The sequence below is a fragment of the Pseudopipra pipra genome, chromosome 17 (assembly GCF_036250125.1).
Source record: "Pseudopipra pipra isolate bDixPip1 chromosome 17, bDixPip1.hap1, whole genome shotgun sequence".
Lineage (NCBI taxonomy): Eukaryota > Metazoa > Chordata > Aves > Passeriformes > Pipridae > Pseudopipra > Pseudopipra pipra.
Window position 1 is genome coordinate 10207943 of NC_087565.1, and position 24530 is coordinate 10232472.

Sequence of the window (24530 nt, forward strand, 5' to 3'; positions counted from 1 at the left end):
AATGTCCTCCTGCAAATCCAGTTAAGTTGATTTAAACTAGTCCCAGAGTGCCCCACCCTCTCTGGGGCTGGCACATGGAGACAGGGAACTGCTGCAGCTCCCAGCCTGTGTTCAGTGCAGTGCTGTGCTGCAGGAGCTGCTCTGACACCGTGCCCGGTTGGGGTTGAGCACACACCCATTGCTGACTATCTTATGGGGCTGGAAAACCTGAGCACAGTGGCAGGACATGTAGCTGCTGCAGTTATAATTGCCAGGGGATCTTCAAGCAGGGATTCTTCAAGCAGTCAGTGTGACTGATCCTAAAAACCCCAAATACTGGGAAAATCAAGATAAGAGTTAGTAGAGTTACAATTATTAGAGTATCTCATTTGTTTTCCTAGGTACACCAGCTCTCGTGTCCATGGTGGATCACCACTGCCATTTCCAGTGCTCCAGGCCCCAGCCAGTTTCAAGATGAGGTATGAAACCCACTTTTACTGCACCTCAGCACAATTCTTTCTAATATATTTAAAACCCAAAGCGTCTGAGTCGTTGACTCAGCCAACTCCATCAGCCCATCTGTTTTTGTCTCTTATTGCTCTCCCTTTCATCTGTGTCTGTTCCCTCATGCATCTCCTTAAAAACACGTTCAGCTGTGCAAAAGATCTCCCCTTGCCTCTTTCAAGACTTTCCTTTAAGCATGTGCACAGAAAAATATAAATCCTGATCAACTTCATAAAGTACCGCAAAACAAAGTGGTAGCTCTGCCCTAACAGGTTCTTGGATGGGGTCTCTGGTCAACTGGTGCTTTGAGAACTTCAGTTTTGTGTTTTATCCTCCTGAAACAGGATGGGAGAGTCTGCTGTGTGTCCTGGGTGTTGCAGAGCATGGTCAAAGGGGGAGCAAACACTATTAGTAATAAGTTGTCGTAAGGGCATGTCCGAATTCCACACAGTCAGCTCATTTTCCCCGTGGGGAGTGTCTGGCTTCCTGTGCTGTCAGTCAGTCAGCATGGGGAAGTGGTGCTAAAAACCAGGGGAAGATGGAAATGGATGAGCCACAGTGTAACCCGGGGTGCTCTGCCCAGGGCAGGGACATGTTTGTGTGAGGTGTTCTGACAAAGTACTGTTCAGGAGAGAGGTGTGAATGTGGGGGTGCCTGTGGGGAGGTGAGGAACGGGGAGATTCCAGCCTGCTTTCTATATCACAGCTTTACCTCTTTTTGCCAGGATTGCCTGGAAGGTGTCTAGAAAGCCAGCAGAAGGCAGCCCATTCCCGAGGAACAGTACCTGCTTGCAGAAGCGAGAAGGAGGTCAGTAGTGGGTGCAGCAGGAAGGACTCAGAGCAGGCTTTGGTCAACAGAAAATAAGAGAGCAAATTACTTCAGTCCTAGAAAACCTCTGGGAGGGTAGGATGGTGAGAGGGAGGAGGCAGAAGGAAAACGAGGGATGATGATTAGGGTTGTATGACTGACGGCTGTAAGGGGAGGGAACCTTTAAAGGGATAGTGAAGAGAGAGCGTGGGGTAAGGGCAGAGGAGGAGTGAGCAGTGGATGGGGAAGATGGGAAAGGCGGGAATCTGGGCACGGGAGAAAAGGCCTGAGAAGAAGTGAAGGCGTAAGAGTTGGGGGGCAGGGGAACAGAGGAATAAACGGCGGGGGGACAGGGACGGGTGTCCCCGCGTGTGATGCCGGTTTGTTGTTGCCCTGCGGCGCTGTGGGGCCCGGAGTGGAACAGCTGGAGCGAGCGGGAGGGCGCCTGGGATGCTCCTGATTAATAGCAGAGGGTCCGGGCCGTGACCGCCGGCTCGGCATGTGCTGGAGCCGCGCGGCGCGTTCCCAGCCCCCCTGCCAGGATGAGGGGGGTCGGAGGGAGGGAGGGAGGGAGAGAGGGAGGGAAGGAGGGAAGGAAGGAGGAAGGCAGAGGCAGCGAGCGGGACGGGGCCATCGGCATCCAGCGGCAAACAAGCGCTCCGAAGCCGCGGCTTCCTGGAAGCGGAGCCCAGCTGGGCGACAGGCGGCGGCGATAAGCGGCGGTATCGGGGCCGTCCCGGCGGGCCCGGCCACTCCGCCACAGCCGCGGAGCCCAGCCGCGCTCCGCACCCGCCGGCAGCGCAGGTAGGACACACCTGGCGCGGGGGGCACCGGGAACGGGGCAGGGGCACGGCCGGAGCGCCGTCCGGGCACCCGGCACCGGGCCGCGGGTCCGGGACGTGCGGGGCAGCGCGGGGACACCGGCACGGTCTCGGTAGGTAAGAGCTGTGGGGCACCGAGAGGGGACAGGGCAGGCACCTCTGGGGGGGCATGGCGGTCAGCTGTGGGGAGGATACAGTCACCTGTGGAGGGGCATGGCGGTCAGCTGTGGGAGGGATGCGCAGTCACCTATAGGAGGACGTGTCTGTCGCCTGTGGGGGGATGCAACCACCTTTTGGGCAGGTGGTCTCCTGAGCAGTCTGCAGGCATCTGTAAGTGGACAAGCTGCAAAGGATGCCGATATTCCTACAGAGACTGCACCGGCACGAAGAAGTTTGGTAGCTTTTTATCCAGGGTAAAGCTGTTCACACCAGGAAACAACCGGGGAGCACCTGGCTGGAACAGGTGGAACAGTGAGAGCAGCAGGACAATGCCATCCTGTAGGGTTTGTGTTTTGGAGGTGTCATTGCATGGGCTGGTTGTATTTTAGTTAACTCTTTTTGTCTGTGCGGAGATTGCATTTTATTTGCTCATAAATACGAATTGAGGGTTTGGGTCACAGCCCAGTTACATTTTGATTCACACAGAGTTTAATTTCCCCTTTTAAAAAGTGTTTTAAATAAGTTGGGCCATATGGAAATAGAGTTGTTCGTCGACCAAAGAAACTTGAAGGAATTTGAAAAATAAGGTTACATATTTCTTGAGCCATTTCTTTAGTGTTGAACCAGCACCAGCACTCAGACTCCTGATTCAGTCATTTCCTTTGTTGGGATTAAGACCTAATCCGTCTATACCTGTGTTTTCACAGCTGTAAAATGGGAGCTACACCTATTGATGAGGTGCAGTGCATATACTCGAGTGGAGAGGTACATCTGAGAGAGATGCAGTGGCTAAAGGAACGTGTATATGCGAAACTCCTTCTCTGTTGTGTTCCTTTGTAGTGCAGTTGATCCCTTCCATGCTTCTTCTCTGAATTCTGCAGAGTGAGTGACATAAGCACCACATGTATTAGTGCAGGAAAAGCTGCACAAAACCTGCCAAAATGGGCTGGAGCTGCCATTGAGTGGCAGGTCCAGCCTCTTTGTGCCCCATGTCTGGAGAGAGACATGTGAGATCCAACACGTGTGATCTGGTAGTGAACAACTAGCTTGGTAAAATTTTCCTGCAGTTAGAGTCTGGATACTCTTCAGAGGAATGAAAGGGCTTCCTTGAGGTGACAGGTCCTGCATCCCGATCTGGTGCTCCACTGGAGTCAGTCAGGAGCTGCAGGGGAGCAGTGGTGTTTCTGTTAAGAGCACAGAGCCAGAACCATGGAGATATGGGCCAAACAGTGAGTTATGTAATGGCATTCCCCAAAGGGTAGTGTAAAGATGAGATGATTTCTTTCTGTCAAGACAAAGAGCAGCTGTACAATCCCTCTACAATGTTCTCTCTAGCCCTAGGTTTCTTAGGAGCAATCCAGGCAGGGAGTTGGGACCCTGTAATATCACATCTACCAACAGCACTTTATTGCCTTCCACAGCTAATTCCTTCACAAATATTCCTTTGCAATATCCTCATAAAGAGCCTCAGAAGTGGAATAGAGCCACTATGGCCAGAAAGGGAAACCAGACTCAGTCTCTGGGGAGGGGAAAGTTATGATCTTACTGTGTGTCTTTCTCAGGGGTTTGAGGAGTGATAATGTGGAGTTACAGAGCACCAGGACAAAACAGAGGTTCTGGCTATAGCTATAGGAGGTTATACAAGACAAATCAAGGGAGGGAGAACTGTCTCAGAAGGCTTATTAATTTGTTTCATTTGGATGAAATAAATAGACTGGAAGTGAAGGAGATATTTTATGTATAATAGTAGGTTTAATATTAGTTAAATCTGCACTCTTGATCTTAGCCAAAAGGCTGAGAAAGAGGGAACAGGCAGAGCTGAATTATCCAGACTGTTATTGCCCAGAACTGGATTTTTGGAAGGTGATTGGCTGGTGACAATCCAAAATTATACAGACAGCAAGTCGTGCAAGGGCCATCAGCCAGCCTTTAATGGCTACAGGTGCTCAGGCCCTGGCTTCCATTCCCATCCTCAGATGCTGCCTCCGGAAGCACCAAAGGGACATACATATTTATGAAATACCAGGTTTTATCCACTTTTTTCAACTTTTCCATTTCTGTTGCCAGTTTATTCTCCCTGAGGACAGACTGCTTTAAACCAGTATGTCTTCAAAGACAGGGTGGCTGAAAACCATAATTTTTATTCAATTCAACTTTTTAGGGCAAAACTTGGTTTTCAGCCAATCAAGGCATTTAATCATTAGTAATTTAGAAGGTCAGAACACCAAGATGATGTTGTGTTCTTTGTCACTAATACAGAAATACTTTAAGTGCAGTTAGCAAACAGATTTATATGTAACTGCTCTAGATTTTAATTTAGCTGTTTCAAATTAAATAATAAAAATTGTTTTATGGAGAACTTAAAGTGCAATTATTATTGGAAAAGTAACTGTGTCAGTGATACTTTGTTATTCATCAGATATGTTCTTTCCATGAATTCATCTGCTTGATGAAGTAGCAAAAATCCACTTCCATTATTTTTTTAACTCTTGTTGCTACAGGCTGAGTTCAGGGAATGCTGCAGCCCTTGGAAATTGCCCTGGCCCTTGGATTGTGAATTATGTCCATGACAGAGTTTATATTTTGAGATGTCAGTCTCAGTTGCATGGTAAAATAGCCATAATAACTTGCATTGGATTATAATCATGCAGTGTGATTTAAGAGTTGAGACTGACTTTTCAGAATTATTAGGGATTAAAAACCTGCTCATTTGTTGACTTAGCAAGCTGAATTGGGGCTGTAAGCTTTTATTCTTGTTTTTCTTTCCTGTCTCTGCAACTAAGTTGTTCAGATGACACATCCTGAGATTGCTGATGTGCTCAAGCTGGGATGTCCAAGACTTACATCAAGCATCCATAGGTTCCTATAATTTCAAGTAAGGCCAGTAAAATCTATTGGTCCTGAAGAGCTTTCAGAGCCCAGGGCTACATATTTTGGGAAGAATTTCTCCATGGAAAAGGTGTCCAGGCATTGGGAGGGGCTGCCCAGGGAGGTGGTGGAGTCCCCATCCCTGGAGGTGTCCAAGGATGTGGCACTCAGTGCTCTGGGCTGGGTGACAAGGTGGGGATCGGGCACAGCTTGGACTCCATGGTCTGGGAAGGCTTTTCCAGCCTCAGTGATTCCATGATTCTGGGAGGGGTGACTCCCCACAGGGGCAGCTGAGTTTAGCAGACACTCCAGGCGTTCTGTGCTCCTGAAATACCATCTGTAAAATGGTGATAATCCAGCAATGTTTACGTAGTGCTGGGGCATGATAAGAAATCAGCATCAATCTTTCTCCATTCCATAGGGAGAGTTATGTTTATGATTAGGGAATGAACCTTGGTCCTCTCAGCTGAATATTTCCCTCACTTATCTCACATGGTAGGAACAGCAGTAGCAGAGCACTCATCATTTTATTGAAAAAACCCTGGCTCATAGACAGCGTGTTTGCCATGAGAGTTTTCTCTAACCCTTGTTGAAATGTTTTAGAACTTGTAATTTTAAGCTATGCATAAATGTCTGTAGCTGATGTTCTGTGAGCCTGTGAAGGCAATAAGGGTGACCTGATTACGTGTGTTCACAGATCTCTCTCTGCTTCACGTTCCTGCAGACCAGAACAACAACATAACTTTCTTCTTTCAGGATAGTTAATGGTCTGGCCCAGAATTACAGCACCAGATGTGTTGCCACAGAAACAATTTAAAGGGAGAAGGAATTGTGAGCAAATTGTCTTTCTCGTGGAAAATGTTTAAGAGCCTCCCATTGGTTTCCATGTGTCTGTCTATGTGTGTGCACAGCAGAGAATAAGGGACAGTTTTGCTTCTTATTTCATACATCTGTTAGTGGTTTAAAATGCTGTATACAGGGCTGAAAATTGAAAAATATTCTATTATGGGCATGACTTACGTACCTCAGAGACATTTTTTATTAAATCCTGACTCATTTCTAGAAACTTTTTCCTTGAAAAATGTGCAGTGTGCTATCTGATTTACTTACCTCCACTTGCAACATGCTTTGGAAAATATTTCCAGTAATAGTTGTTTCTGTGAAAGTAAGGAAACATTTGACTTTATAAAGTTATCCCAGATTTTGATGCTGGGAATTAGTATCACATTTTACTTACTACAATTGACATGCTGATGAAAAGAGGGAATGTTTACAGGAAATATTTTGATTTAATCTTGCCTAGGAAGCCTTAAAGTAGCCAAAGCCCTGGATTTTAGCTGGCATTTCTTTTTCTCAAAATAGTGGATACTCTTAAACATATTCCTTTCTCAACTATTGTGAAAATATTTGTCTGAACAAAATGCAACGTGAATTACCTTAATATGTCTTTTTGACTCTTTTGACCACATCTTTATCCTACAGTTTTGCATTTTGTTTGGGGACAATAATGAGAAAAACATCCAGGAAGGCCCCAGCCCTGGGAAAATTTAAAAAAGACCAACATTCACACATAAGAGATTTGTTTCCACAGTTCCTCGCCATTCGTGCATTTGGGAGGTCTTTCTCCCTGCAGATTTTGAAATGCTGCTGGTTGTGGAGTTGAAGGAGACATAGTTGATTTATCTTATCAAAAGCCAGGGTAAAGTTTGTGTCTCTCTGGAGTGATGGAAAGATTTTGCCATAAGCATCTGTATGTACAAGATGCCCTGTGATTTGGGAGGGCAACAGACACACAATGTTATACTGAGAAAGCTTCTCTTCCTATTTGTTCGTTCAGTATTTCCCACTGTGGGATTTATGGTTATTAAAACTTTTCCCATATAGCCATCCTTTTAAATGCCCATGATTTTGGAAATACACAATTTATTCCCTTTGTTACTCATTTTTATACAAATCTGGGATCTTCACTTTTCCATTGATGAAAGTTGTTTCTAACAGAAATATCAGAGTATATCCAGGTATCCTGGAGTTAGGAGCAGTTACTTATGGAAATAGTTCTACTTTATTTCAAGTGTCCTAGAGAGTAGAGTAGTGGTTTGCAGCCTCTCAGCTCTGGAGCTCGGCTGGGTGCCATGTCCCACATTTGAGTTCTGGCAGGTTCACAGGCGTGTACATCACCAAACAAGATCTGCCAGGCCGATAAGGAATTCATTTCTCTCTTGCATTCCTTATTCAGGCAGAACTCCAGCCCTGGGTGTGGAAGGAATGCAGAGCTGGGCCTAAAGCTTGTGTCTGCACAGGTTAGAAATGAACTTCCAGTGTAAAATGGGGATCAGAATCTGCATCCATGTTTTGCTCCAAGACCGCAGACATTTGCATCCAGGTTTCTGCTTTGGGTGCTCTTTGGGGCGTCCTTATGTTTACAAGCTGATCCAAATGTCCCCTTAATTAGTTCACATCTCTTCTGTTTGATCCCATGAGAAGGTAGGCTGGTCTTTCCCTGGGCGGTAGAGCTTTCCCAGACAGACATTGTAAACTGGAAATATAGGTACTTGTAATTGTCTTAAAAACCTCCTTTGGGCTGAAACGTCTTGGGCTTGGTTTCAATCCAGTATTGAATAAGACTGGAAAGTCTGAATAATGTCAGTTCAACTGTATTGGAGTTATTCAAATGCATTTTGAAACTATGTACTTTCTACTTACGTTTTTCCATAATTCTCTGTGCTTATATAACCTGTGTTTTATTGTTTAAATTACCAAAGACTTGAAGAGGGAAATATAATTTTCCAATACTGGGCCTGAACAGATAAACAGAGAGGCAATTCAAAGGCCTCAGTGTGCTTTAAAATCTGAATGTTTACTGCTTTAGTGTTGGCATGAATAGGTTTGTATTTCTACTAGTGCAGAAAAAACCCGGTGTCAATAACCTTCAGTTCACCCAGGCACTGAATTTCTGCAATTCTTCCATTACATAATTGAGATTTTATGAAAAGGGTTTACATTTCTCCAGAATATGAGCAAGGATTTTGTTTGATGAGATCTGTAAAGTTACCATAGTAGGCCAGGGGTTTTCCAAAAGAACTGACACCCAGAGATATTCCAAAAGCACGTGCAGCTGTTTGAGCAATCATTCCACTGCAGCATATGGATGTGGCTGAGACTTGATCTCTGCAGAAAGTTCTGAGGCTTTTCTAAAGTTTTGAAGGAAGCTGATTTGTAGGAAATTGGTTACCTGGTTTTTACAGTGGAAGGCAAGAAAGAGCAGGTCAAATGGCTGGCTCATGTCTGAAAATGCCTGGTTTGCTCCCATGTGTGACACCACAGCCTCGGGTACATTTGTTGTATCAATACATGTCACCACACCTTTGTGTGTGCCTTACAGTGCTTTCAGTGCAGCAGCAGATCCCAGACTGTATGGAAATCTGTCACTGGGCCTTTGTTACTCATTGTCTGAACTGGAACCCACACAGTGATCCCGAAGGTAATGCCACCTTTGAAGAGTCCTGGCATGTAGAAAGCTGACGGGAACTACTCCTTCAATTAACCACAACTGCCATGAGACAATAGAGCTGGCCTTTGTGTAACTCTGCTGAACTCACTGGAGCTTGTTCCCAATTCCACTGAGGCCCAATTGTGCCTCTCCCTTTTTCTGAAGGGTTCACATGCCAATGTGTTGTGCAACCAGTGTAATTTGTTAACAAATAGAGAATTTAAATAACCTTAGAAAATCACAGGCATCCCTGCTGCCTGCAAACAAACAGCAGAAGTGCAAAACATTTAGGTAGCAGTGCAAAGTATCTCAAAATTACCTGAGCTTGGGTTCTTGAAGAACAAACCCACAACTGTAAGGAGTTCATGCTCTGCAGGAGAAGGCTTAGGATGAGAACATATACTGTGTGTTCTGGTGAGACCTCCAGTCCAGACATAATTTCTGTGTCTGTTTTCTTCAGAGCTGTAGGAAACATGAAGAATCTTTCCTCATATGTGTATGAGTTTGACTGCTTTTAGATTCATTTAAAGCAATAAGTGAGTATACTTTGACCTGTAATTGTCAAATTATCTTTACACTACAGTAAAACTGTGGCTCACTGTAAATATCTCTCGAGTGAGCCAAGTCATATGGAGCAAAACACCATTTTTCTATTAGAACATTGAATGCACTGAGTGCCATTGCTGCTGTAATTGTGTCAGAATCTGGATTTAATTCTGGACCTGAATTAGTGTATTGTTGGAATCACTTGTCAACATGTTTTTGTATCTGAATGGCCATTTCTGAATTTTGAAGATCACCCAAGAGTGACTTTCTGCCAGAAGTTCTCTGGCCTGTGTATTCTCAATGGCAGTTCTGTGGAGGATCACAAATGTGAGTTCATGAGATCAATGGTCCATGTGCTGATGGTTGGAGGGTCAGATTGCAAATGTGGGAAAGCTGCCAGGGGACAGAGAACATCCCAGGGACATCCTGTTCTACCTCCTGCCTCTCCAGCCAGCCATGGTTCCTGGTTAATGGGCAGGCTGGTCACTGCTCACAGCAGCTTTCAGCATTTCAGACACTGCTGCCATCGGTTCAGGCCCATCTGGGAGGATGCTGAGGATTATCTCTTTCACAAATCAGGCCTCTCTGATGCCAAAAAGGCAGATCAGTAACATGTAATGCCTTTGATATCACTGGAGTCATCACAATACTGAGATTTAGCTGGTTTGCCTGTGTGTTGTCCTGAATTTAATGTTCACTGATGTTCTCATCCATTATTAGGGCTCCTTAAATTATCAGTCAAGGAGGAGTTGGACTTGATGATCCTTGAGGGTCCCTTCCAACTCAGGATATTCTCTGACTCTGTGATTAAGCAGTGTGAGTGTGGACAAGGCATTTGACCATCCATTTCTGTGTTCCATCTCTGCAGCTCCAAGAACTGTAACAATGCAAAGCTGTCACTTCCCTCCACACCACGTTCTGAAGGTGGCTGTTTGTCCTCATTCTGTTGGGGCAGTAGGAGCTGATACACTGAGGATCAGTATGTTCAGTGAACTGGTTGATCCTTTGAGTCTTGGGTGAGAGTCTTCTCACTCTTGAGTCAGTGTGTGCATTAGGATTACAGTTCACTCCTACCATGCTGGAAGGAAACTAGGAGAACTTTCTTAAGGGTTTTGTCCAGAGGCACAACCCTACTCTGCAGGAGTGGCCTCTGATAATTGGCTCATGGGTAAGTAACAGGGTTCAGGTAATATAGACTAAGTCAATTTACATCACAGAAATAAGTCCTGTTTTATGAGGCAGGGAGGACTTACACACAGATTTTTTTAAGAACTGGGAACTGTAGTTCTACACTTGCCATGCAGCCACACTAACCTTTGTTCTGCACTGCTGAAATGTAGTACTGCTGTAAGTTTGTCTCAGTTGAAGGTTTTTAATGATGTGGACAGATGGCATGAAAAGCTTCTGCAGCTACATTGGCATGGCAGTGTTGCAGGCTCATACAATGTACCCTTTCCCCTGATGCTTCACAGCAGCACATCTGCACCAGCCAAGTCCTTGTAGTGTCTGAGCCACCAGTAACAGGCCCCTCTCTCCAGCTGTCTCCATGACAGATTCCTGCCCTCAGCTGATTTGGGTAAGGATTGTGAAAAATGGATTCTTTTACTGTTGAGCCTGCATTAGCAAATGGTGCATGTGTAGAAATACATATAGTGACCTGTAGTTATAGTGCACAGCAAACTTCTGCATGTGTTAGTCCTCCTTGGTTTAGGTCTGAGGGACAGTTCTAACTGTGCTGATAGAAAGCACAGTCTTGCCAGGTTGCTACATTCCTTCTAGGGGAAGTTTTGTAGTCAACACCAGCAATATTTGGATAGCAGTGAGGTGCTGGTAGTACAGATAGACAGTGTTCACAGTGCAGGATTTTTCATGATCTGCAGGCTGTTAATACCTTTCAGACTGTAGTAGTTGTTTTAAACCAACAAAGCTTTCTTGTGTAATTGTGTAGATCTGTGTTTCGAAGTTTCTGGCATGGCTGTGAGCACTAAGAGGAATGTGAAATAATGAAACCCATACAGATACAGCTATGCTGGCTAAACACCCCTATAAGAATACTCCTTTTGCCAGGATTGCCTGTGTCTTTAGGGGAGAGAGGTAGAAACAAACTGGCAGGAGAACTCAGTTCTTTCTTCTGTTGGAGTTTTTTTTTTGGTACTTACACATAGATGCTGAGTAAACCAGTCCAAGGTCTAAGAAAAACTCCTTGTGATGCTGAAAAGTAGGAAACACTAAGCAGATGTGTTAGTTGCAGTAAAAGCTTTGAGTCCTCAGGGAACAAACAATTGGGTTCACAGTCTTTGAAGGAGTCTGAGACAGAGCTGATTGATTTTTTTTTTTTTTTTGTGCACAGAGCTGAAATGCATTTTCATGAGTGACTCTTGCCATGTTTGTCGATGATATTCACAACATTTCAAGGGACCTTAAAACTACATTAACTTTTGGCCTAAATGTTGAAGTGGTTTGATCTTGACTGATCCTGCTGAGCAGCTCCTACTTAGCACTTCCAGTTGTCTGCATTTTTTTTCCAGTGAGTAGCTCTCCTGTGCTTGGGCTGGGTGTTGTAGGGGGGCCTGGCATTTCTAGGAATCTGTTATCTCTGGCAGAAGTCTTGTTACTGTCAGTTATTGATAAGTGGGAAGGTAAACATGTGGCTGATTAGACAGTGCCCCTTCAATGGCTGAGCACCAGTCTGATTTCACTGCACACAGTGATCCTCCAGAGAAAAATTCTTCTACCACTAATTAATATTATAAAATTATTTTTACCGTATGATTTTGGTTATAACTTACCTACTTCTTGCTAGCTTCTGATGTAGAGGGGTTGTTTTTTCTTGTTTACAAATTTCAGTATATTAGAGATATCATTTCCTGGTCTTGCTAGAAATACTTCTGAAATAAGTATGGCAACTATTTAACCTTTAAAGAATATGAAGAGGGAGTTTTCACATGACCAAAGAGATTCCTTCTATTTGCTGACTGTGAAATATTTGAATTAAATAGCAATAACAAAAACACAGGGCTGAAGAAAGGAGGTTTACAAAGGCCAAGGCAGATCTGCAGTCAGTTATTCTGATGGAAGGCCCCACCACTCTCCTTTGGAGATGTGTTGTCAGAACTGGCTTTGTGAGCTCTCCCTACCCAACTTGCAAGAAAATAACTGCTTTAGAAAAACCACTTGAAACAGTTGTCTTTGCTAAGATGCCTTCTTTAGGCTGGAATAGATTTAAGGGGCACTCCATGAAGTTATGAGTTGATTATGTAGTGTTTCCTGGGCAAATGATGTCCAGAAGTCAGTACACAAGTTTGGCTCTTCTGATTTTATAATTTTCAAAGACTCTTGCTGTAATTCTTTTTAGGCTTGAAACAATCCAAAGCTGTCTCCTAGGCAGGACCAGACTGTCAAAACTTGACTATCTGGATTAAAAGTAAATGTGGTCCAGTTTAAACTGCATTTTGCTTAACTGCTCACTTCACCATTTGTATCCCAGTACACATTAGTCTTTCAGATGTTTCCAAAGCCATCTCCTTTTGAGTGTTTAATATCTAAGAACCAATTAGTTCCATTTTGTTTTCTTTGGATAGTTTGCAATTAAACATTCTTTCAAGTTGGCTTTATTTAGCTAATTCTGTCACAAAAATAAGCTCTGAGGGAATGAAGAGAAGTTCAAGCTAGCCAATGTTTATTTTTATTATTAATAATTTATATTATGGTAGTCCCCAGGGGAACTAGGGCCCCACTAAACCCAGTTTCCTCTGCATGTAATGACTGTGTCTCACAAGCCTCTTTTTTGCTGCTGTGGCTCAGTGCAAGGAACCCCCTCTATGCCACAAGGAACCTCCTGATGAAGAGCACAGAAAGACAAAATCAAGAATCATTTTTTTTTAAAGAAGCTTAAGATAGGAACCAGAGGGAGACTTTGATGCATCTTTTCTCTAGAAAGCCACACTAATGCATTTTTCCAGTTGGAGTGCCAAATGATGACCTCAAAGGTCTTGTTCATCATGTCATGGCAATGCTCCCAGTGACTTTGCTGGGAGCAAGATTGGGCAGAGAAAGGATGGTCCTAAAAACCTTTCTGAACTAGCAGCAGGAGACACTTTGTATTTTAAAAACACACTGAAGGGCAAAGTTAGTTTAAAAATGTTCATGTTCAGTCAGATTTCTATTAAAGTTATGGTTTTCACAGCATCTGATCCTCAATAATTAGTCTACTTTATGTTTTGCAGAAGTCTTGAAAGAAGCAGAGTCCTTTCACGCCTGCCAAATGCAAAGGTGACACAGAGCCAAACCCTGGGCTTCTGTACATAGACTGGTTTGAACAGAGTTGCACAGTTCACGTCCCCTGAGGCTCTGCCTGCTCTCTGTGGGACTCTTGTGTGAGTTAAAGGGTAGAACTGACACTGGGATGAACAGGCCTTTGGGGTGGAAGTGCCTTCAAGCCAGTGCAGAAGTGCAAACTTTCCTCATTGGTGGAATCTCCATCCTCCTCCCCTTCCTTTATGTGGAAGCATGGAGTCTTTGCAGTACTCTTTCCACAATTCCAAAGTCAAAACCTAGACAGAAGTTTTCCTGACCAGATTCCTGTCCTCATTAGTTCAGTTGAAAGGGGGTCAGACATCTGGTTCCAAGTACAGCTCTGTGGTGAGTATGTAGGGCTTTTTCTTTCCAGAGAAAAAATCCCTAAATCTGGCCATTTAAGACACAAATTTTATAGGAGCTAAAGTTGGGCTGTGCAAAGTTCACCTCATTAAAAACAAGCCCAAACCAAATAAAAGCAGAGAATAACAGCATAAAAAATGTGGGCCCTGAATGTCAGAGCATGTGTGTTAGGAACTGGTAAGAAGTGAAGGGGAAAGTACAGATATATCCACATATATTCAAAGTCCTTGTTTTTTTTCCACAAGTAAGTTTACATGCTTGTGGAGTGTCTAGAGAAGGGGAACATCAGTGCAGAACACAGTGTTAGGATTGCTATGACAGCTACCCTAATTTGTTAGAAAATATAATGACTTCAAGCCTGTGTTAGAAGATACTGAATAAATTCAGCCTAGATAAAATGTTCCAACACACCAAGTCATTTTTTGACTCTGCAGTTGTTAACTGGCCAATGAGAGACATTCTAAATTGTCTTGAGTTTGATATCTCCTTCTAAAAAATACACCTTTTTTCATTATCTGAAGATAAGTACCAAGATTCACTAGCCAGGTCTGGAAATACTGACTTTGAAAGGAACTAACTCTATGTCTACTCAGCACTTAAGAAATTATTTGGCTTTAAAGCATAATCCTTTTGTCTCATCTATTTCCCTCTTTTATGACATTTGGTATATTCTTCCTCTTTTTCCAGTGTTCTTTGGGATACTGATCCCAACTTAACAACTTCATTGTCTCTGTGGCACAAGATTGTCTTGGTAACATTTATGGGAATAAACCAAGGTTGCCATAGGGAGTGGACTTAATGGTTTAATTCTTAATAAAGGGACAATTTTCCTGGTCAGACAAGTAAACTACAGAGTTTGTCCCACTTCAGAAGCACTGGGATATTGTGATTCACAGGGTTCAGTTTTTGAAGATAGCAAATTACATCCCACATACTGCTGAAGATCAGATTTCACTATTACTGGAAGTTTGTTGTCTGATTTGGTTAATATATTCTTCTCAGTGTAGTAATCAAAACATTTATCTCTCCATGGTGGTGCTTTCTGTTGAAGCTTAGCCTTGGGACTCTCCCTAAGGCTCAGCCCTAAGGTTGAGATAAAGGACCTTCCTTATTTCATAATTAACCCAGCAATGGGCTCCTGCATTAGAAGGATGGATGGATGGAGACATGATCACACCTGATAAGTCTGTTTGTAGCACTCATTCAGGCACAGGTTGGGGAAAACAAGGAGAATGAGGTGTGTATTACAGCAGAGTGATCCTTGGGGCTCATAATTAAGAAGAAGGAACCTCCCAGGGCCAACACTGGTGGGACTCAGTGCATAGACAAGTTTTCTTTTGTCAGAAATGGAAGAGCCTGTTCATCACTTGTAAACTGCTCTCCCTCAGCGCCATCTGCTTCTTCCCATCAGGAATTTGGATTTCAGGATTCATCACAGTGCAGCCAACTGCAGACTCAGATTCTGCCAACGCTGGGAAAGCTGCAAGTCAGGCCAGCCTGTGGAGCCTGCCACATTCCTGAGTCCCTGATTCAGGCTTGCAAGTTTGTCATCAAGTTGGAAATTGAAACCAGAGGAGTTAGCAGCAGGGCCTGTGCTCCTAAATCAGTTGGTAATGGGTGGATTGTCCTATGCCTTCCCCAGGAGGAAAGCCAAACTCCCTACAGGAGCCTCCCAGCACCTGGAAGAGCTGTGACACAGGCATGGAAGTGCAGTGTGGCCCTGGGGATATGCCTCGGGCTGGCAAAGGGGGGAAAACAAGATTTGCTTAGATGCAATCACTGCTTCTTTTCTTATCACTGCACTGCCAAATGCCACTGTGGGATTTACAGCCAACTGTGGTTCCAAGTGACAGATTTCCATGAGGGAAAGGGCCAAGTCCCTGGGGATGCTCTGTGCCAAGGTCCCCTCTGTGCTTTGGGTGCTGCTGCTGGTGGGAGGCACAAAGTGAACCCTGATATCAGGCCTTGAAAAATAGTTTTCAGGTCATTAACTGAGTCAGGCCAGCTTCTACTGCTGGATTCTACTGGGAATCTGGAATAGATGGCTGATGAATTTCCTCTGGATGTGCACACTGTCACTGGGAATAGAACTTGGTGTGCTAAGGTGGAAAGGCATTAGAAATACAGTAACATTTTGAATCACAGGCTTGAATAGCAGCTCATCCTGGGCTTGGAAGTTGAGTCGTGTGTTCAGAGCACCACCCTAGAAATGGGTCCATCAGAGACACAACCTCCAGCACAGGAGAACTGTCTGAGAGCAGCTGATGATATTTAAATGTATTGCTGCCTAGGAAACCTGGGCTCCAGGACTTCATTTCCAGAAGGGCCTAATGACTAAAGCAATAACTTGGATCAAAGCCGTTTATCTGATTTTCTTTTAATGGCTTGAGTTTGGCCAGGAGGAAAGTATGGCAGATATGCAGTATTTAAATATATATTCAAGAGTCAAATCTGCCTGGATAAAATCTACAGAAGTGCCAAGGTGAGTTACACACTGAAGACTCATCTTTCTAAAGAATGTGTGCTCTGAATGTAATTCTTATTAAAAACCAATTAACCAGCTCCTAAGAGCCTAAAGTACCTTCAAGAATGGGATTATATTCCTGAATCATTTGAGATTTTCAAAATACGACCTGACAGATGTAAGTTTGGTGCAAAATAAAGGGCCCATCTAATAATCTGAGTTAAACAGGTTTGGGTCAAGACATTCTGTGGAAGAAGAACAATAAAATTTACCTCTTAGTACCTCAGAGATGGATGATAAAAGTACTGAGGGAGAAATTTCCAAAAGCTCATCACAGGCAGCTCTTTGTCTCCCTTACCTCCGGTTTCACAAATCTGTTTTACCAGAGAAAAGCTAAATATCAAACATCCATTTTCCGTATCTGTATCTGCAGTGGCTCTTCCCCTGCCTGTGTGGGGCAGCTTATATGTGTTGGTGTGAGACAGCAGTTGTACAGAAATGATCCCTGCAGTCAGAATTCCTGTGTTCAAGTGAAGCACATAAAACCTTTCAGGCTGTGCTCTGAATCTTTGTGCTGTGGCTTCTTTCCACAGACAGGATTTGTTTGAAGAAAGGATCCCTATTTGCATGTAATGTTGTGTTAAAATGGCTATTTTGAGATGTATTTTGAGAGCAAGGGCACTGTCTCCCTAATTCAAATGATTTTTCTTCTCTAGAAAAATAACCAGTTCTGCCAATAAGTGTATAAATAGAATGTTTGTCCAACAGTTGTGCAAAAATGCTTAACATTTAAGGGGTTTTAATGATAAATTTGGAATGTTTATCCAGCACAGTAGACGTTGCTACTGAGGTCAGCGGGTTTTGGGAGGAATGCTGGAGAGCAAAGATTAAATACAGTGTGTATGTTCCCAGTGGATTCAACACTGCTGTGCCCAGAGGTCACTTCACTCCTCCTTCAGTCAGCTCACTACACCTACCTTTGGAGTGATTGGGGCTGAGTCAGGATGTTATCACATCTCAGCAGTTTCATTCATTTAATGGCCTGGATTCTTTAGATTTCCAACTGCTGCAGAGGAAGTGCCAAGGTCTAGGTACTTCCAGCTTGTTCAACAGCACGTTGAAAGCACAAAAAGCTTCAGTGGTTCAAGCCCAGAGCAGCCCTGAGACTTTGCTCCAGATGTTTGGCAGTACTGAGGACACTGTGGCAATCTGATTTTTCTTTATCAGTGGCAGGAAAGACAAATGCCATTGGCTGCTGGCTGTGTTTGGGTACCACCCATCAGCAGCATTCAGAAGTTAATTCCATCATTCCTAAGCGTTCAAATAAACAACAAGAAGAAAAATAATTTTGATTACATCAGTGTAATGGGAGACAAATGTAGCCCGGTTTGCAAAATCGGTCTTAAATTTGACTTATGGTAGAAATTTTCTGGTGTAATTATTGTTAGTGTTGTCTTTCCACCCATTAAATCTTTGCAGCATATATTTCTATCAGCTAAAACCCCGATGCCAGTGCAATTGTAGCAGCAAAACAGTTATTCTGGTAGAATTTATCAGAACTTCAGGGAAGTGGGATGAAAAACTCCAGCACCTTTGACTGAAGTTTTTTTTGAAACAACAGATGATTAGATGGAAACACAGCTCATTTCTAAGGCCCAGAGAATGTCTCTAAAGGCCCTAAATTTTCATCTGCTTAATCACTGCTGATTTTGGTCACATACAGAGAAAACTGAGTTTCAGTGGAGATGGTATAGACCCAGTACACGTTATTGGTGAGTTTGTTTGGCTGTCATGAAGTGAATTTTATAAAACCACGCTGTGAAAGATGTAGATTCTATGTGGCAACTCTGCAATAAACCCATGTTCTCTGCTGTGCAGAAACCCACAAAGGGGAGTTATTAACAATTGATAGCTTCTCTGTGGTTGTGTTTATTTTCTGTAGTGACTAATAGTTTACTTGAGCAGTGAGCAGCAGGTACTGCCCCACTGAGGAGATCTGGCTGTCCAGGCTGTCAGCTCCGTGTGTGCCCACAGTGAGCTGAGGGAAACAGAAATCTGGGATGGTTTCTGCAAACACACAACCAGGAGAAAGTGTGTGTCTCCAACTCAACTGCTCATTCACAGTTGGAGCACTACAAACTTGAAGGAAACACAAATTCTTTACTGTAGCAGCAGTTCACCAAGTTCAAGTGAACCTCTTGGACATACTGACACAAAAACATGGCTACTAATTTAAAGCACAAAACACAAGAAGAAATATTTTGCAAGAAGCCAGTGAGTCATATTTTCCTCATAAAATTGTTGAAACCATTGTGCCCAGAAACAATTAAAGATGTGACTAGGGCTGGAAAAGTTTAGCCATAAACACAAACAGACCCCAGTTTTTTGTTTGTAAAGGATGAAGGTCATTTGGCTTGAGGAATATCCTAAAACTAACAGAGACAGAGCAGAACACGCAGTTTGTGTGTCCTCATTGCTCCACAGGAGCCCCAGTGTTTGGCCCTACATGCCTGAATACTTGGTGACACCAAAAGTTAAATGCCAATAGTCTGTTATGGCAAATCATCATAACAGGGGCAAACAAACCTACTCCTTTAATTTGAAAAAAAACCCCTTTTTTTATTTATATTAAAAATGCCCCTCTGAGACCTGAAGGCTCAGTCATACAAAACTGATACTAAAACATTTGAGTGGATGAGTCCCTGGCAGTTGAGATGTGTGGTCAAGACTCACCAGCTTTATAGGAATTTTTCAAGACTCCATGGTTTTTCCAGTAGTTTGGTGTTTCATTGCCCCTGGCAATAGACTCCTTCATTTTGGCCTGATATTTTTGTGCTCTGCATATGCCAGCCCCTGCCCAGCTACTGTCCTTGCATTCTGTGCTTTTGGGAGGAGTAAAAGGGAGGAAGTTCCTCTGCTCCCTAGGGCATAACCCCTGTATTTATGAGATTTGGAGACACTGGCCTGCATAGCAGAGCTTACAGGTTAGGAGGCAGATTTGAAGTGAGCTTTGTTGGGGGTCCTTATCTGATTTATTTCTACCCTAAAGGCGGGTAGAATTTGAGATGTGTCCAGATGCTTTTTCTCAGGGGCACTTGTAACACAGCTCAGCACTTCATTCAGTCACTCCAGCTAGAAAAACCCTCTGTTTAAACAACTGCATTTATAAGTCTTTCTTATAAATACAATGTTGTCTTGACATCCAACTTATGGTCTTCTGCTCAGAAGTGTGAAGGGAGCTGTCAGATTTCTAGGTCACTACAAAAAATATATGTATTAGGTGTGTGCCAAGAGGTATTTGACTTTGTGGACATTATTTCAGAGCAAGAAAGATAACCTCTCTAATGGTGCTTTCCTAACGTGATTGAAATTCCCTTTGCTCTTGGGGAACTGGGAAAATGTGCTTGGGAGTTGCTTTGGGGAGTAGCTGTGTTAGAGCAGAAGGTGACAGAGTCAGTGGCCTCGGGGACTGAGCTCTGTGCAGTCTCAAAAACAAATGACCCTGAGGAGCTGAAATGCTTTTGGCCATGTCCAAGTGAGGCCCAAGTCATCTCTCACTCCTACTGATTTGCCACAGTACATCTTTTTAAGTCCAGAATTACATTTGATTTATAACCACACATGTGGCAGCAGAATCAAGTCTGGGCAATTTGAACAATTTATTTCTTTCCCCAGCTGAGTTTGGGGGTCTGTACATTTCCAACATAATCCTTCACATCTAAACTTCAGTGCACAGGATTTTCTTCAGGAGTCTTCTCATCATTTTCCACTTTCTTTTCCCTGCCAAGGGCCTGCCTGGTTTTGTTTGTTCCATATCTAGGTGCTCCAAAGGCTGTCAGTCCATGCAGGCATTAGGGGTCCTATAAAATTAGACAAGCTGCTCCTGCATTTTCTTACTCCCTTTTAGCCATGAACTAAGTTTCCCAGGTTAAGAGCTAACAAATAGATCCTGGGAATCTGGCTTAGCCTTGCTGAGGGATGTGGTCAATAACCATGAGGCTATTCCTTTTATTTCTTCCTTTAGCAGCTTGTTATGCAATTACATTTTTCAGTAAGTTGCATGCTTTTTCAGGCTAATGATCCTTTTGATGGGGTGACAGTTCACAGACTTACAAACATCTGAAAACTAGAGGAAAGAATGGAAAATATTTTGAAACTTCAGCTGTGATATGATGCAAGTACAAAGTCTGATTAAGGGTGTTAAGGAGGATCTTTTCAAAGGAGTATATAAGTGCTGTACAGTTTGATTAAAAGGTGATTAAGACCCACCTACGTTTTCCATGTAACAGATTTCCATGGATACTACTGAGGCTGTGGAGTCCCATGGACTCTGATCCTCTGAGATGTAAAATACCTTGCCATGCTCAGCACCTCTGACAAACCAGTGAGCTTGCAAAGCAGGCAGCTGTTTGGCTCAAATTTATCATTTTCACATCTTGTTCTAAAATGTTTTACCTGTTTTTCCCAGATGTTTTCAGGAGCTTGGCACAGCCCACAGAACAGACAAAGAGTCTTAGACCTCAGCCCAGAGAATTGACTGAGTGGCTTCTCCTGAACCAGTCAGTCTCACGCAGGATCTCTGCTTCTGGAAATCCAGGACAACTGTTCCTGCTTTGGGAGATGATGATACCCAACCTTAGTCACTGGCAGTCATTCCTGTACTTGTAGACTAGCCCAGAATTAGCAAAACACCCTCCAACCCCGTTCCTCTCGGGAAGTACATCGAACCACTCAGTTCTCACGGGCACTCTGGAGGAGCAGTGAGGAGGTTGCTTTCCAGGGTAGTGGCAGAGCCAGGGAAAAAGCCTTATGTTGACATTTCTGGCCTCCTGTGTGACTAATGGTAGCCATGCTAGAGGGAGCATCCACTGGTGGATTCAGGGCTCGCTGTTCTTCAGAGCACACTGATGTGGGACAAACATCTGCATGGCCATGGAGAGCACTTTCTTGGAGTTTGTACTTCTCCCAACAAATACATACTGCAGCTTTTTGTTTGACTCAGTTTTACTCAGTTGTGGTGTTTACATTACACCAGCTTGAGGGGGGAAGGAAGGGAATTTTTCTGTATATGAACTGTCCGGGTGATTTTCTACAGCTGCTTTGAAGGATATGTCTGTTACTTATATTGTGACTTGGATTCTATAGACACATGGCAGAGAACACAGTTCTCCAGAAAGCCAAAGAGTTTGACTGATGGAAAACAAGAGAGCAATCCAAGAGAAACCCTGCCAGAGGAGGAGCATGAACCTGAAATTTACTGTTGAAACCAGACTTCTGCCTTGGGCTTAAGCACCACACTCAGCCAGTCCTACCATTGACTGCAGTGTGGCTCTGCACACATGCAAGGAACTGCTTTTTGGACCTCACTAAGTCTGGAGCTTAAGTATTGTTCTGGCATCCATACTGATTTGGAAATACACTGGTTGGCCTGGACTCCTGAAGCAGTGGGACAATTACAGGGTTTTTAAAAAAATCACAAATGTAGAGAGCCTGTGAATTGAGGCTATTCTGGCTTTTGCATAGTGAGTTTGTAAAATCAATCAGAAATTGAAGAGGGCATGAGAGATTTCATTTTAGACCGTTCAATCCCTCATTAATTGTATAGTGGATGGCAACAGAGGAAACAGGATTTGCAGACAAGTCCTTTTTTTCAGGTTATTCTCCTGTCTGTTGTTTTGACTTTCCGCTTCCATGCAGCTCAACTCTTGCAGCAGCACAAGCCTGAACTGCCAAGAAGGTTTTGACTCATCTGGTTTTGTATTTTATTTCAGAAGCCAACAGACTCCCTGACTGGGGACCATGTCGGTCAAACTCACCTTTGTGTCCCCTGGTGATGGGGGTGGGATCAGCAGGAGCTGCTCCTTCACTGGGTTCAGCACTGTGCAAAGCAGAAAACTGGCGTAAGTAACATCCACAGCAAAGCACCTGATCCTTTGGGCAGCAGGCTGGGAATGGAGTTCTTAACCTAAGGTAGCTATGAGGAGATGTCATTCCTTAATTTTCATCTTAAAACTGCTGAGTGTTGTCATGGTTCACTGATGAACAGCTGTACTTCACCCCAGACTGTCTTACTGCTCTGCACACTGCACTGCAGGGATGGTTGGATTACAGAGGTGATGGATCAGACTCTTAATAGTGTCCATTTCTTCTGGAAAAATGAAGGGCTGCAACCCTTCCTGCTAGCAGCCAAATAGTGACTGATGTGTTCTGACTAAAGCCTTCTCAGGAGTTATGGTAATCAAAAGTCTCCCAGACCTTTAAAAAGATGGGGATGCTAATGGTGAATCCTGGCAATATCTGTCACTGGAGCTGGCTCAGATCCTGCTGAGTTACTGAAGCAGAGCAGCATTTCATGAGAGGAAGGGCTGTGTTCTGGCAGTGCCACAAGGGAGAGGAAGGGAGGAATCAAACAGGCCAGGAGGCCACTGCAAACCCACTGCTCTCAGTAACAGTCCATAATCCAGCCAAGGCTGAGCCCAGCCTTCAGCTGGGCTCTGTAATTGCTAAACCATCCTGCACTGATCTTCTCATTTTGCTTTTCACAAGCTGCTGGGCAGCATTGCTCTGTGTAGGTAACTGCAGCTTTTCCACTAGAAGTGCTTTTTCTGAATTCAGCAATCCTGTAAAGCCTGTTGAGTGCTTTTAGCAGATATGATACATAAATGTAAAATTAATATGACTGCCAGTGCATGCTAAAATAATACCAAAGGGAATCATTTAGCAGTATCATACAGAAGTGTTGGGAAATATACCCCTAGGAATATTGTGCTCAGAAAAATCCTGTTATGTATCAGGAAAATACCTGACTCATGTAATGAAATATCTTACCAAAGAACCAAATGACTGAATCAAACTTTTAGTTAAACACAGCATGGTGAAGTAGGAGCAAAAAATGAAATCCCAGCATGATTGTGATGCCATCAAGAATTCTTCAATTTGAATTAACTGGTTTGTTGTGGAAACTGAAAATTAATATTACCTCAAGCAAAGATCAGACATCTAAAATCACACCAATCACTAAGATCTGGAGAAAAACTCTGTCAAATGATATAAACAGACTCGAGCTTAGAGTGGGAGTTCTAGCAGGGAAAGGCTCTACCAGGAGCAGTGTTGAACAGCTGTGTCTGCAGCAGGGGTATGAGTGCTCCAGACAGAGGAGTTCATCTGTCCCTTCAGGTTATCCTGTTACTTCTTGCTGCAAAGGTTTTCTAACCAAATGCCTCTCTTTATGCATTTTTAAGATGTTGCTTTTCATTATGTAAGTGTTTAGACAGACAGTTTTGCTCAGGAATCACTGCAATAAGGAAGATTTGTGTACTAGACACTCAGTCACAGCCCAGTGAACATGAGAGCTTTCCCCAGCATTTTTTAATCACCCTTTCCTAACTTATCTCTCCCTCAGGCACTGTTGCAAAACACAGCAGGAGCTTGCAGGGGCCCTGTGCAAGGTCTGTCCAAAGGATGACACACAAATCAGGTCCACATGGACATTCTTAAGCAGATGCTAAATATACTTTTGCTTTCCTTTAGCAACTTCCTTTTGAGCCTCTCAGTCAGACACACGACTTCGTGTTTCTCCACAATGGGTTCCACAGGAAGTAAATATTATTACTGTTAGCCATAAAGTGGGAAATCTGATACTGAAATTATGAAGTTCACAAGGGAAAGCAGCAACACAGCATCCAGCTTTTAGCTACTGGGCCCTGCAGGCCCACATCAGCCACTGAACTGTTGTATGAAATGTGTGAAAATGAGGTTCTTACATCAGTGCTCCTATGGGCTACAGCAGTCAGTGGGAGATGCTGAGGGAAAGGGGGAGTTTGAAATCCCAACCTCTCTGGATGCAGTACTTAGATGCTGTACTTCCAGCTGGAGGGAAATGATTTCCTGAATTTAGGATCCGCACTCCCAAAATCTGGAGGTAAATTTCAAAGTCCTTTACTTTCCAAAATGAAACAAAACCCAGGAGTAATTTGGTCTGTTTAATTTCCAAATACAGAAATTATCTGTTCTATATGGTATCTTGCTAATGAGAGTACTCTAACTCATGGAATGAGATGCTATTTCTTATTAGCATGAAAAGATTTTAAGTGATGAGCCTTCTAGGAGACTCTTTCAACTGCTGTTCTTGGCTAGACTGTCCCTTCCAGTGTTATTCCTGCTGGAACCCTCTCACTTTGCATGGAATACTCAAAGATTCATTATCTTAATAAAGAAAAGTAATATTAATGTA

The 24530-nt window shown here is 43.5% G+C and overlaps 1 protein-coding gene across 9 annotated transcripts in view; it reads left to right on the forward strand.

The window, feature by feature from the left end:
• Positions 1-24530, forward strand: part of RIPOR3 (RIPOR family member 3) — a 54036-nt gene that overhangs the window by 6339 nt on the left and 23167 nt on the right. For 2 of the 9 annotated variants that reach the window (XM_064674212.1, XM_064674221.1), the window contains 3 exons: positions 381-458; positions 1208-1290; positions 22069-22197. In XM_064674212.1, the coding sequence (XP_064530282.1) occupies positions 22097-22197 (101 nt within the window). In that variant the 5' untranslated portion in view covers positions 381-458; positions 1208-1290; positions 22069-22096. Of the gene's footprint in view, positions 1-367; positions 459-1207; positions 1291-1358; positions 1595-1972; positions 2229-11326; positions 11702-13330; positions 21952-22068; positions 22198-24530 lie in introns of those variants that run through there. The other 7 variants (XM_064674213.1, XM_064674218.1, XM_064674215.1 and 4 more) reach the window with 7 other exon arrangements.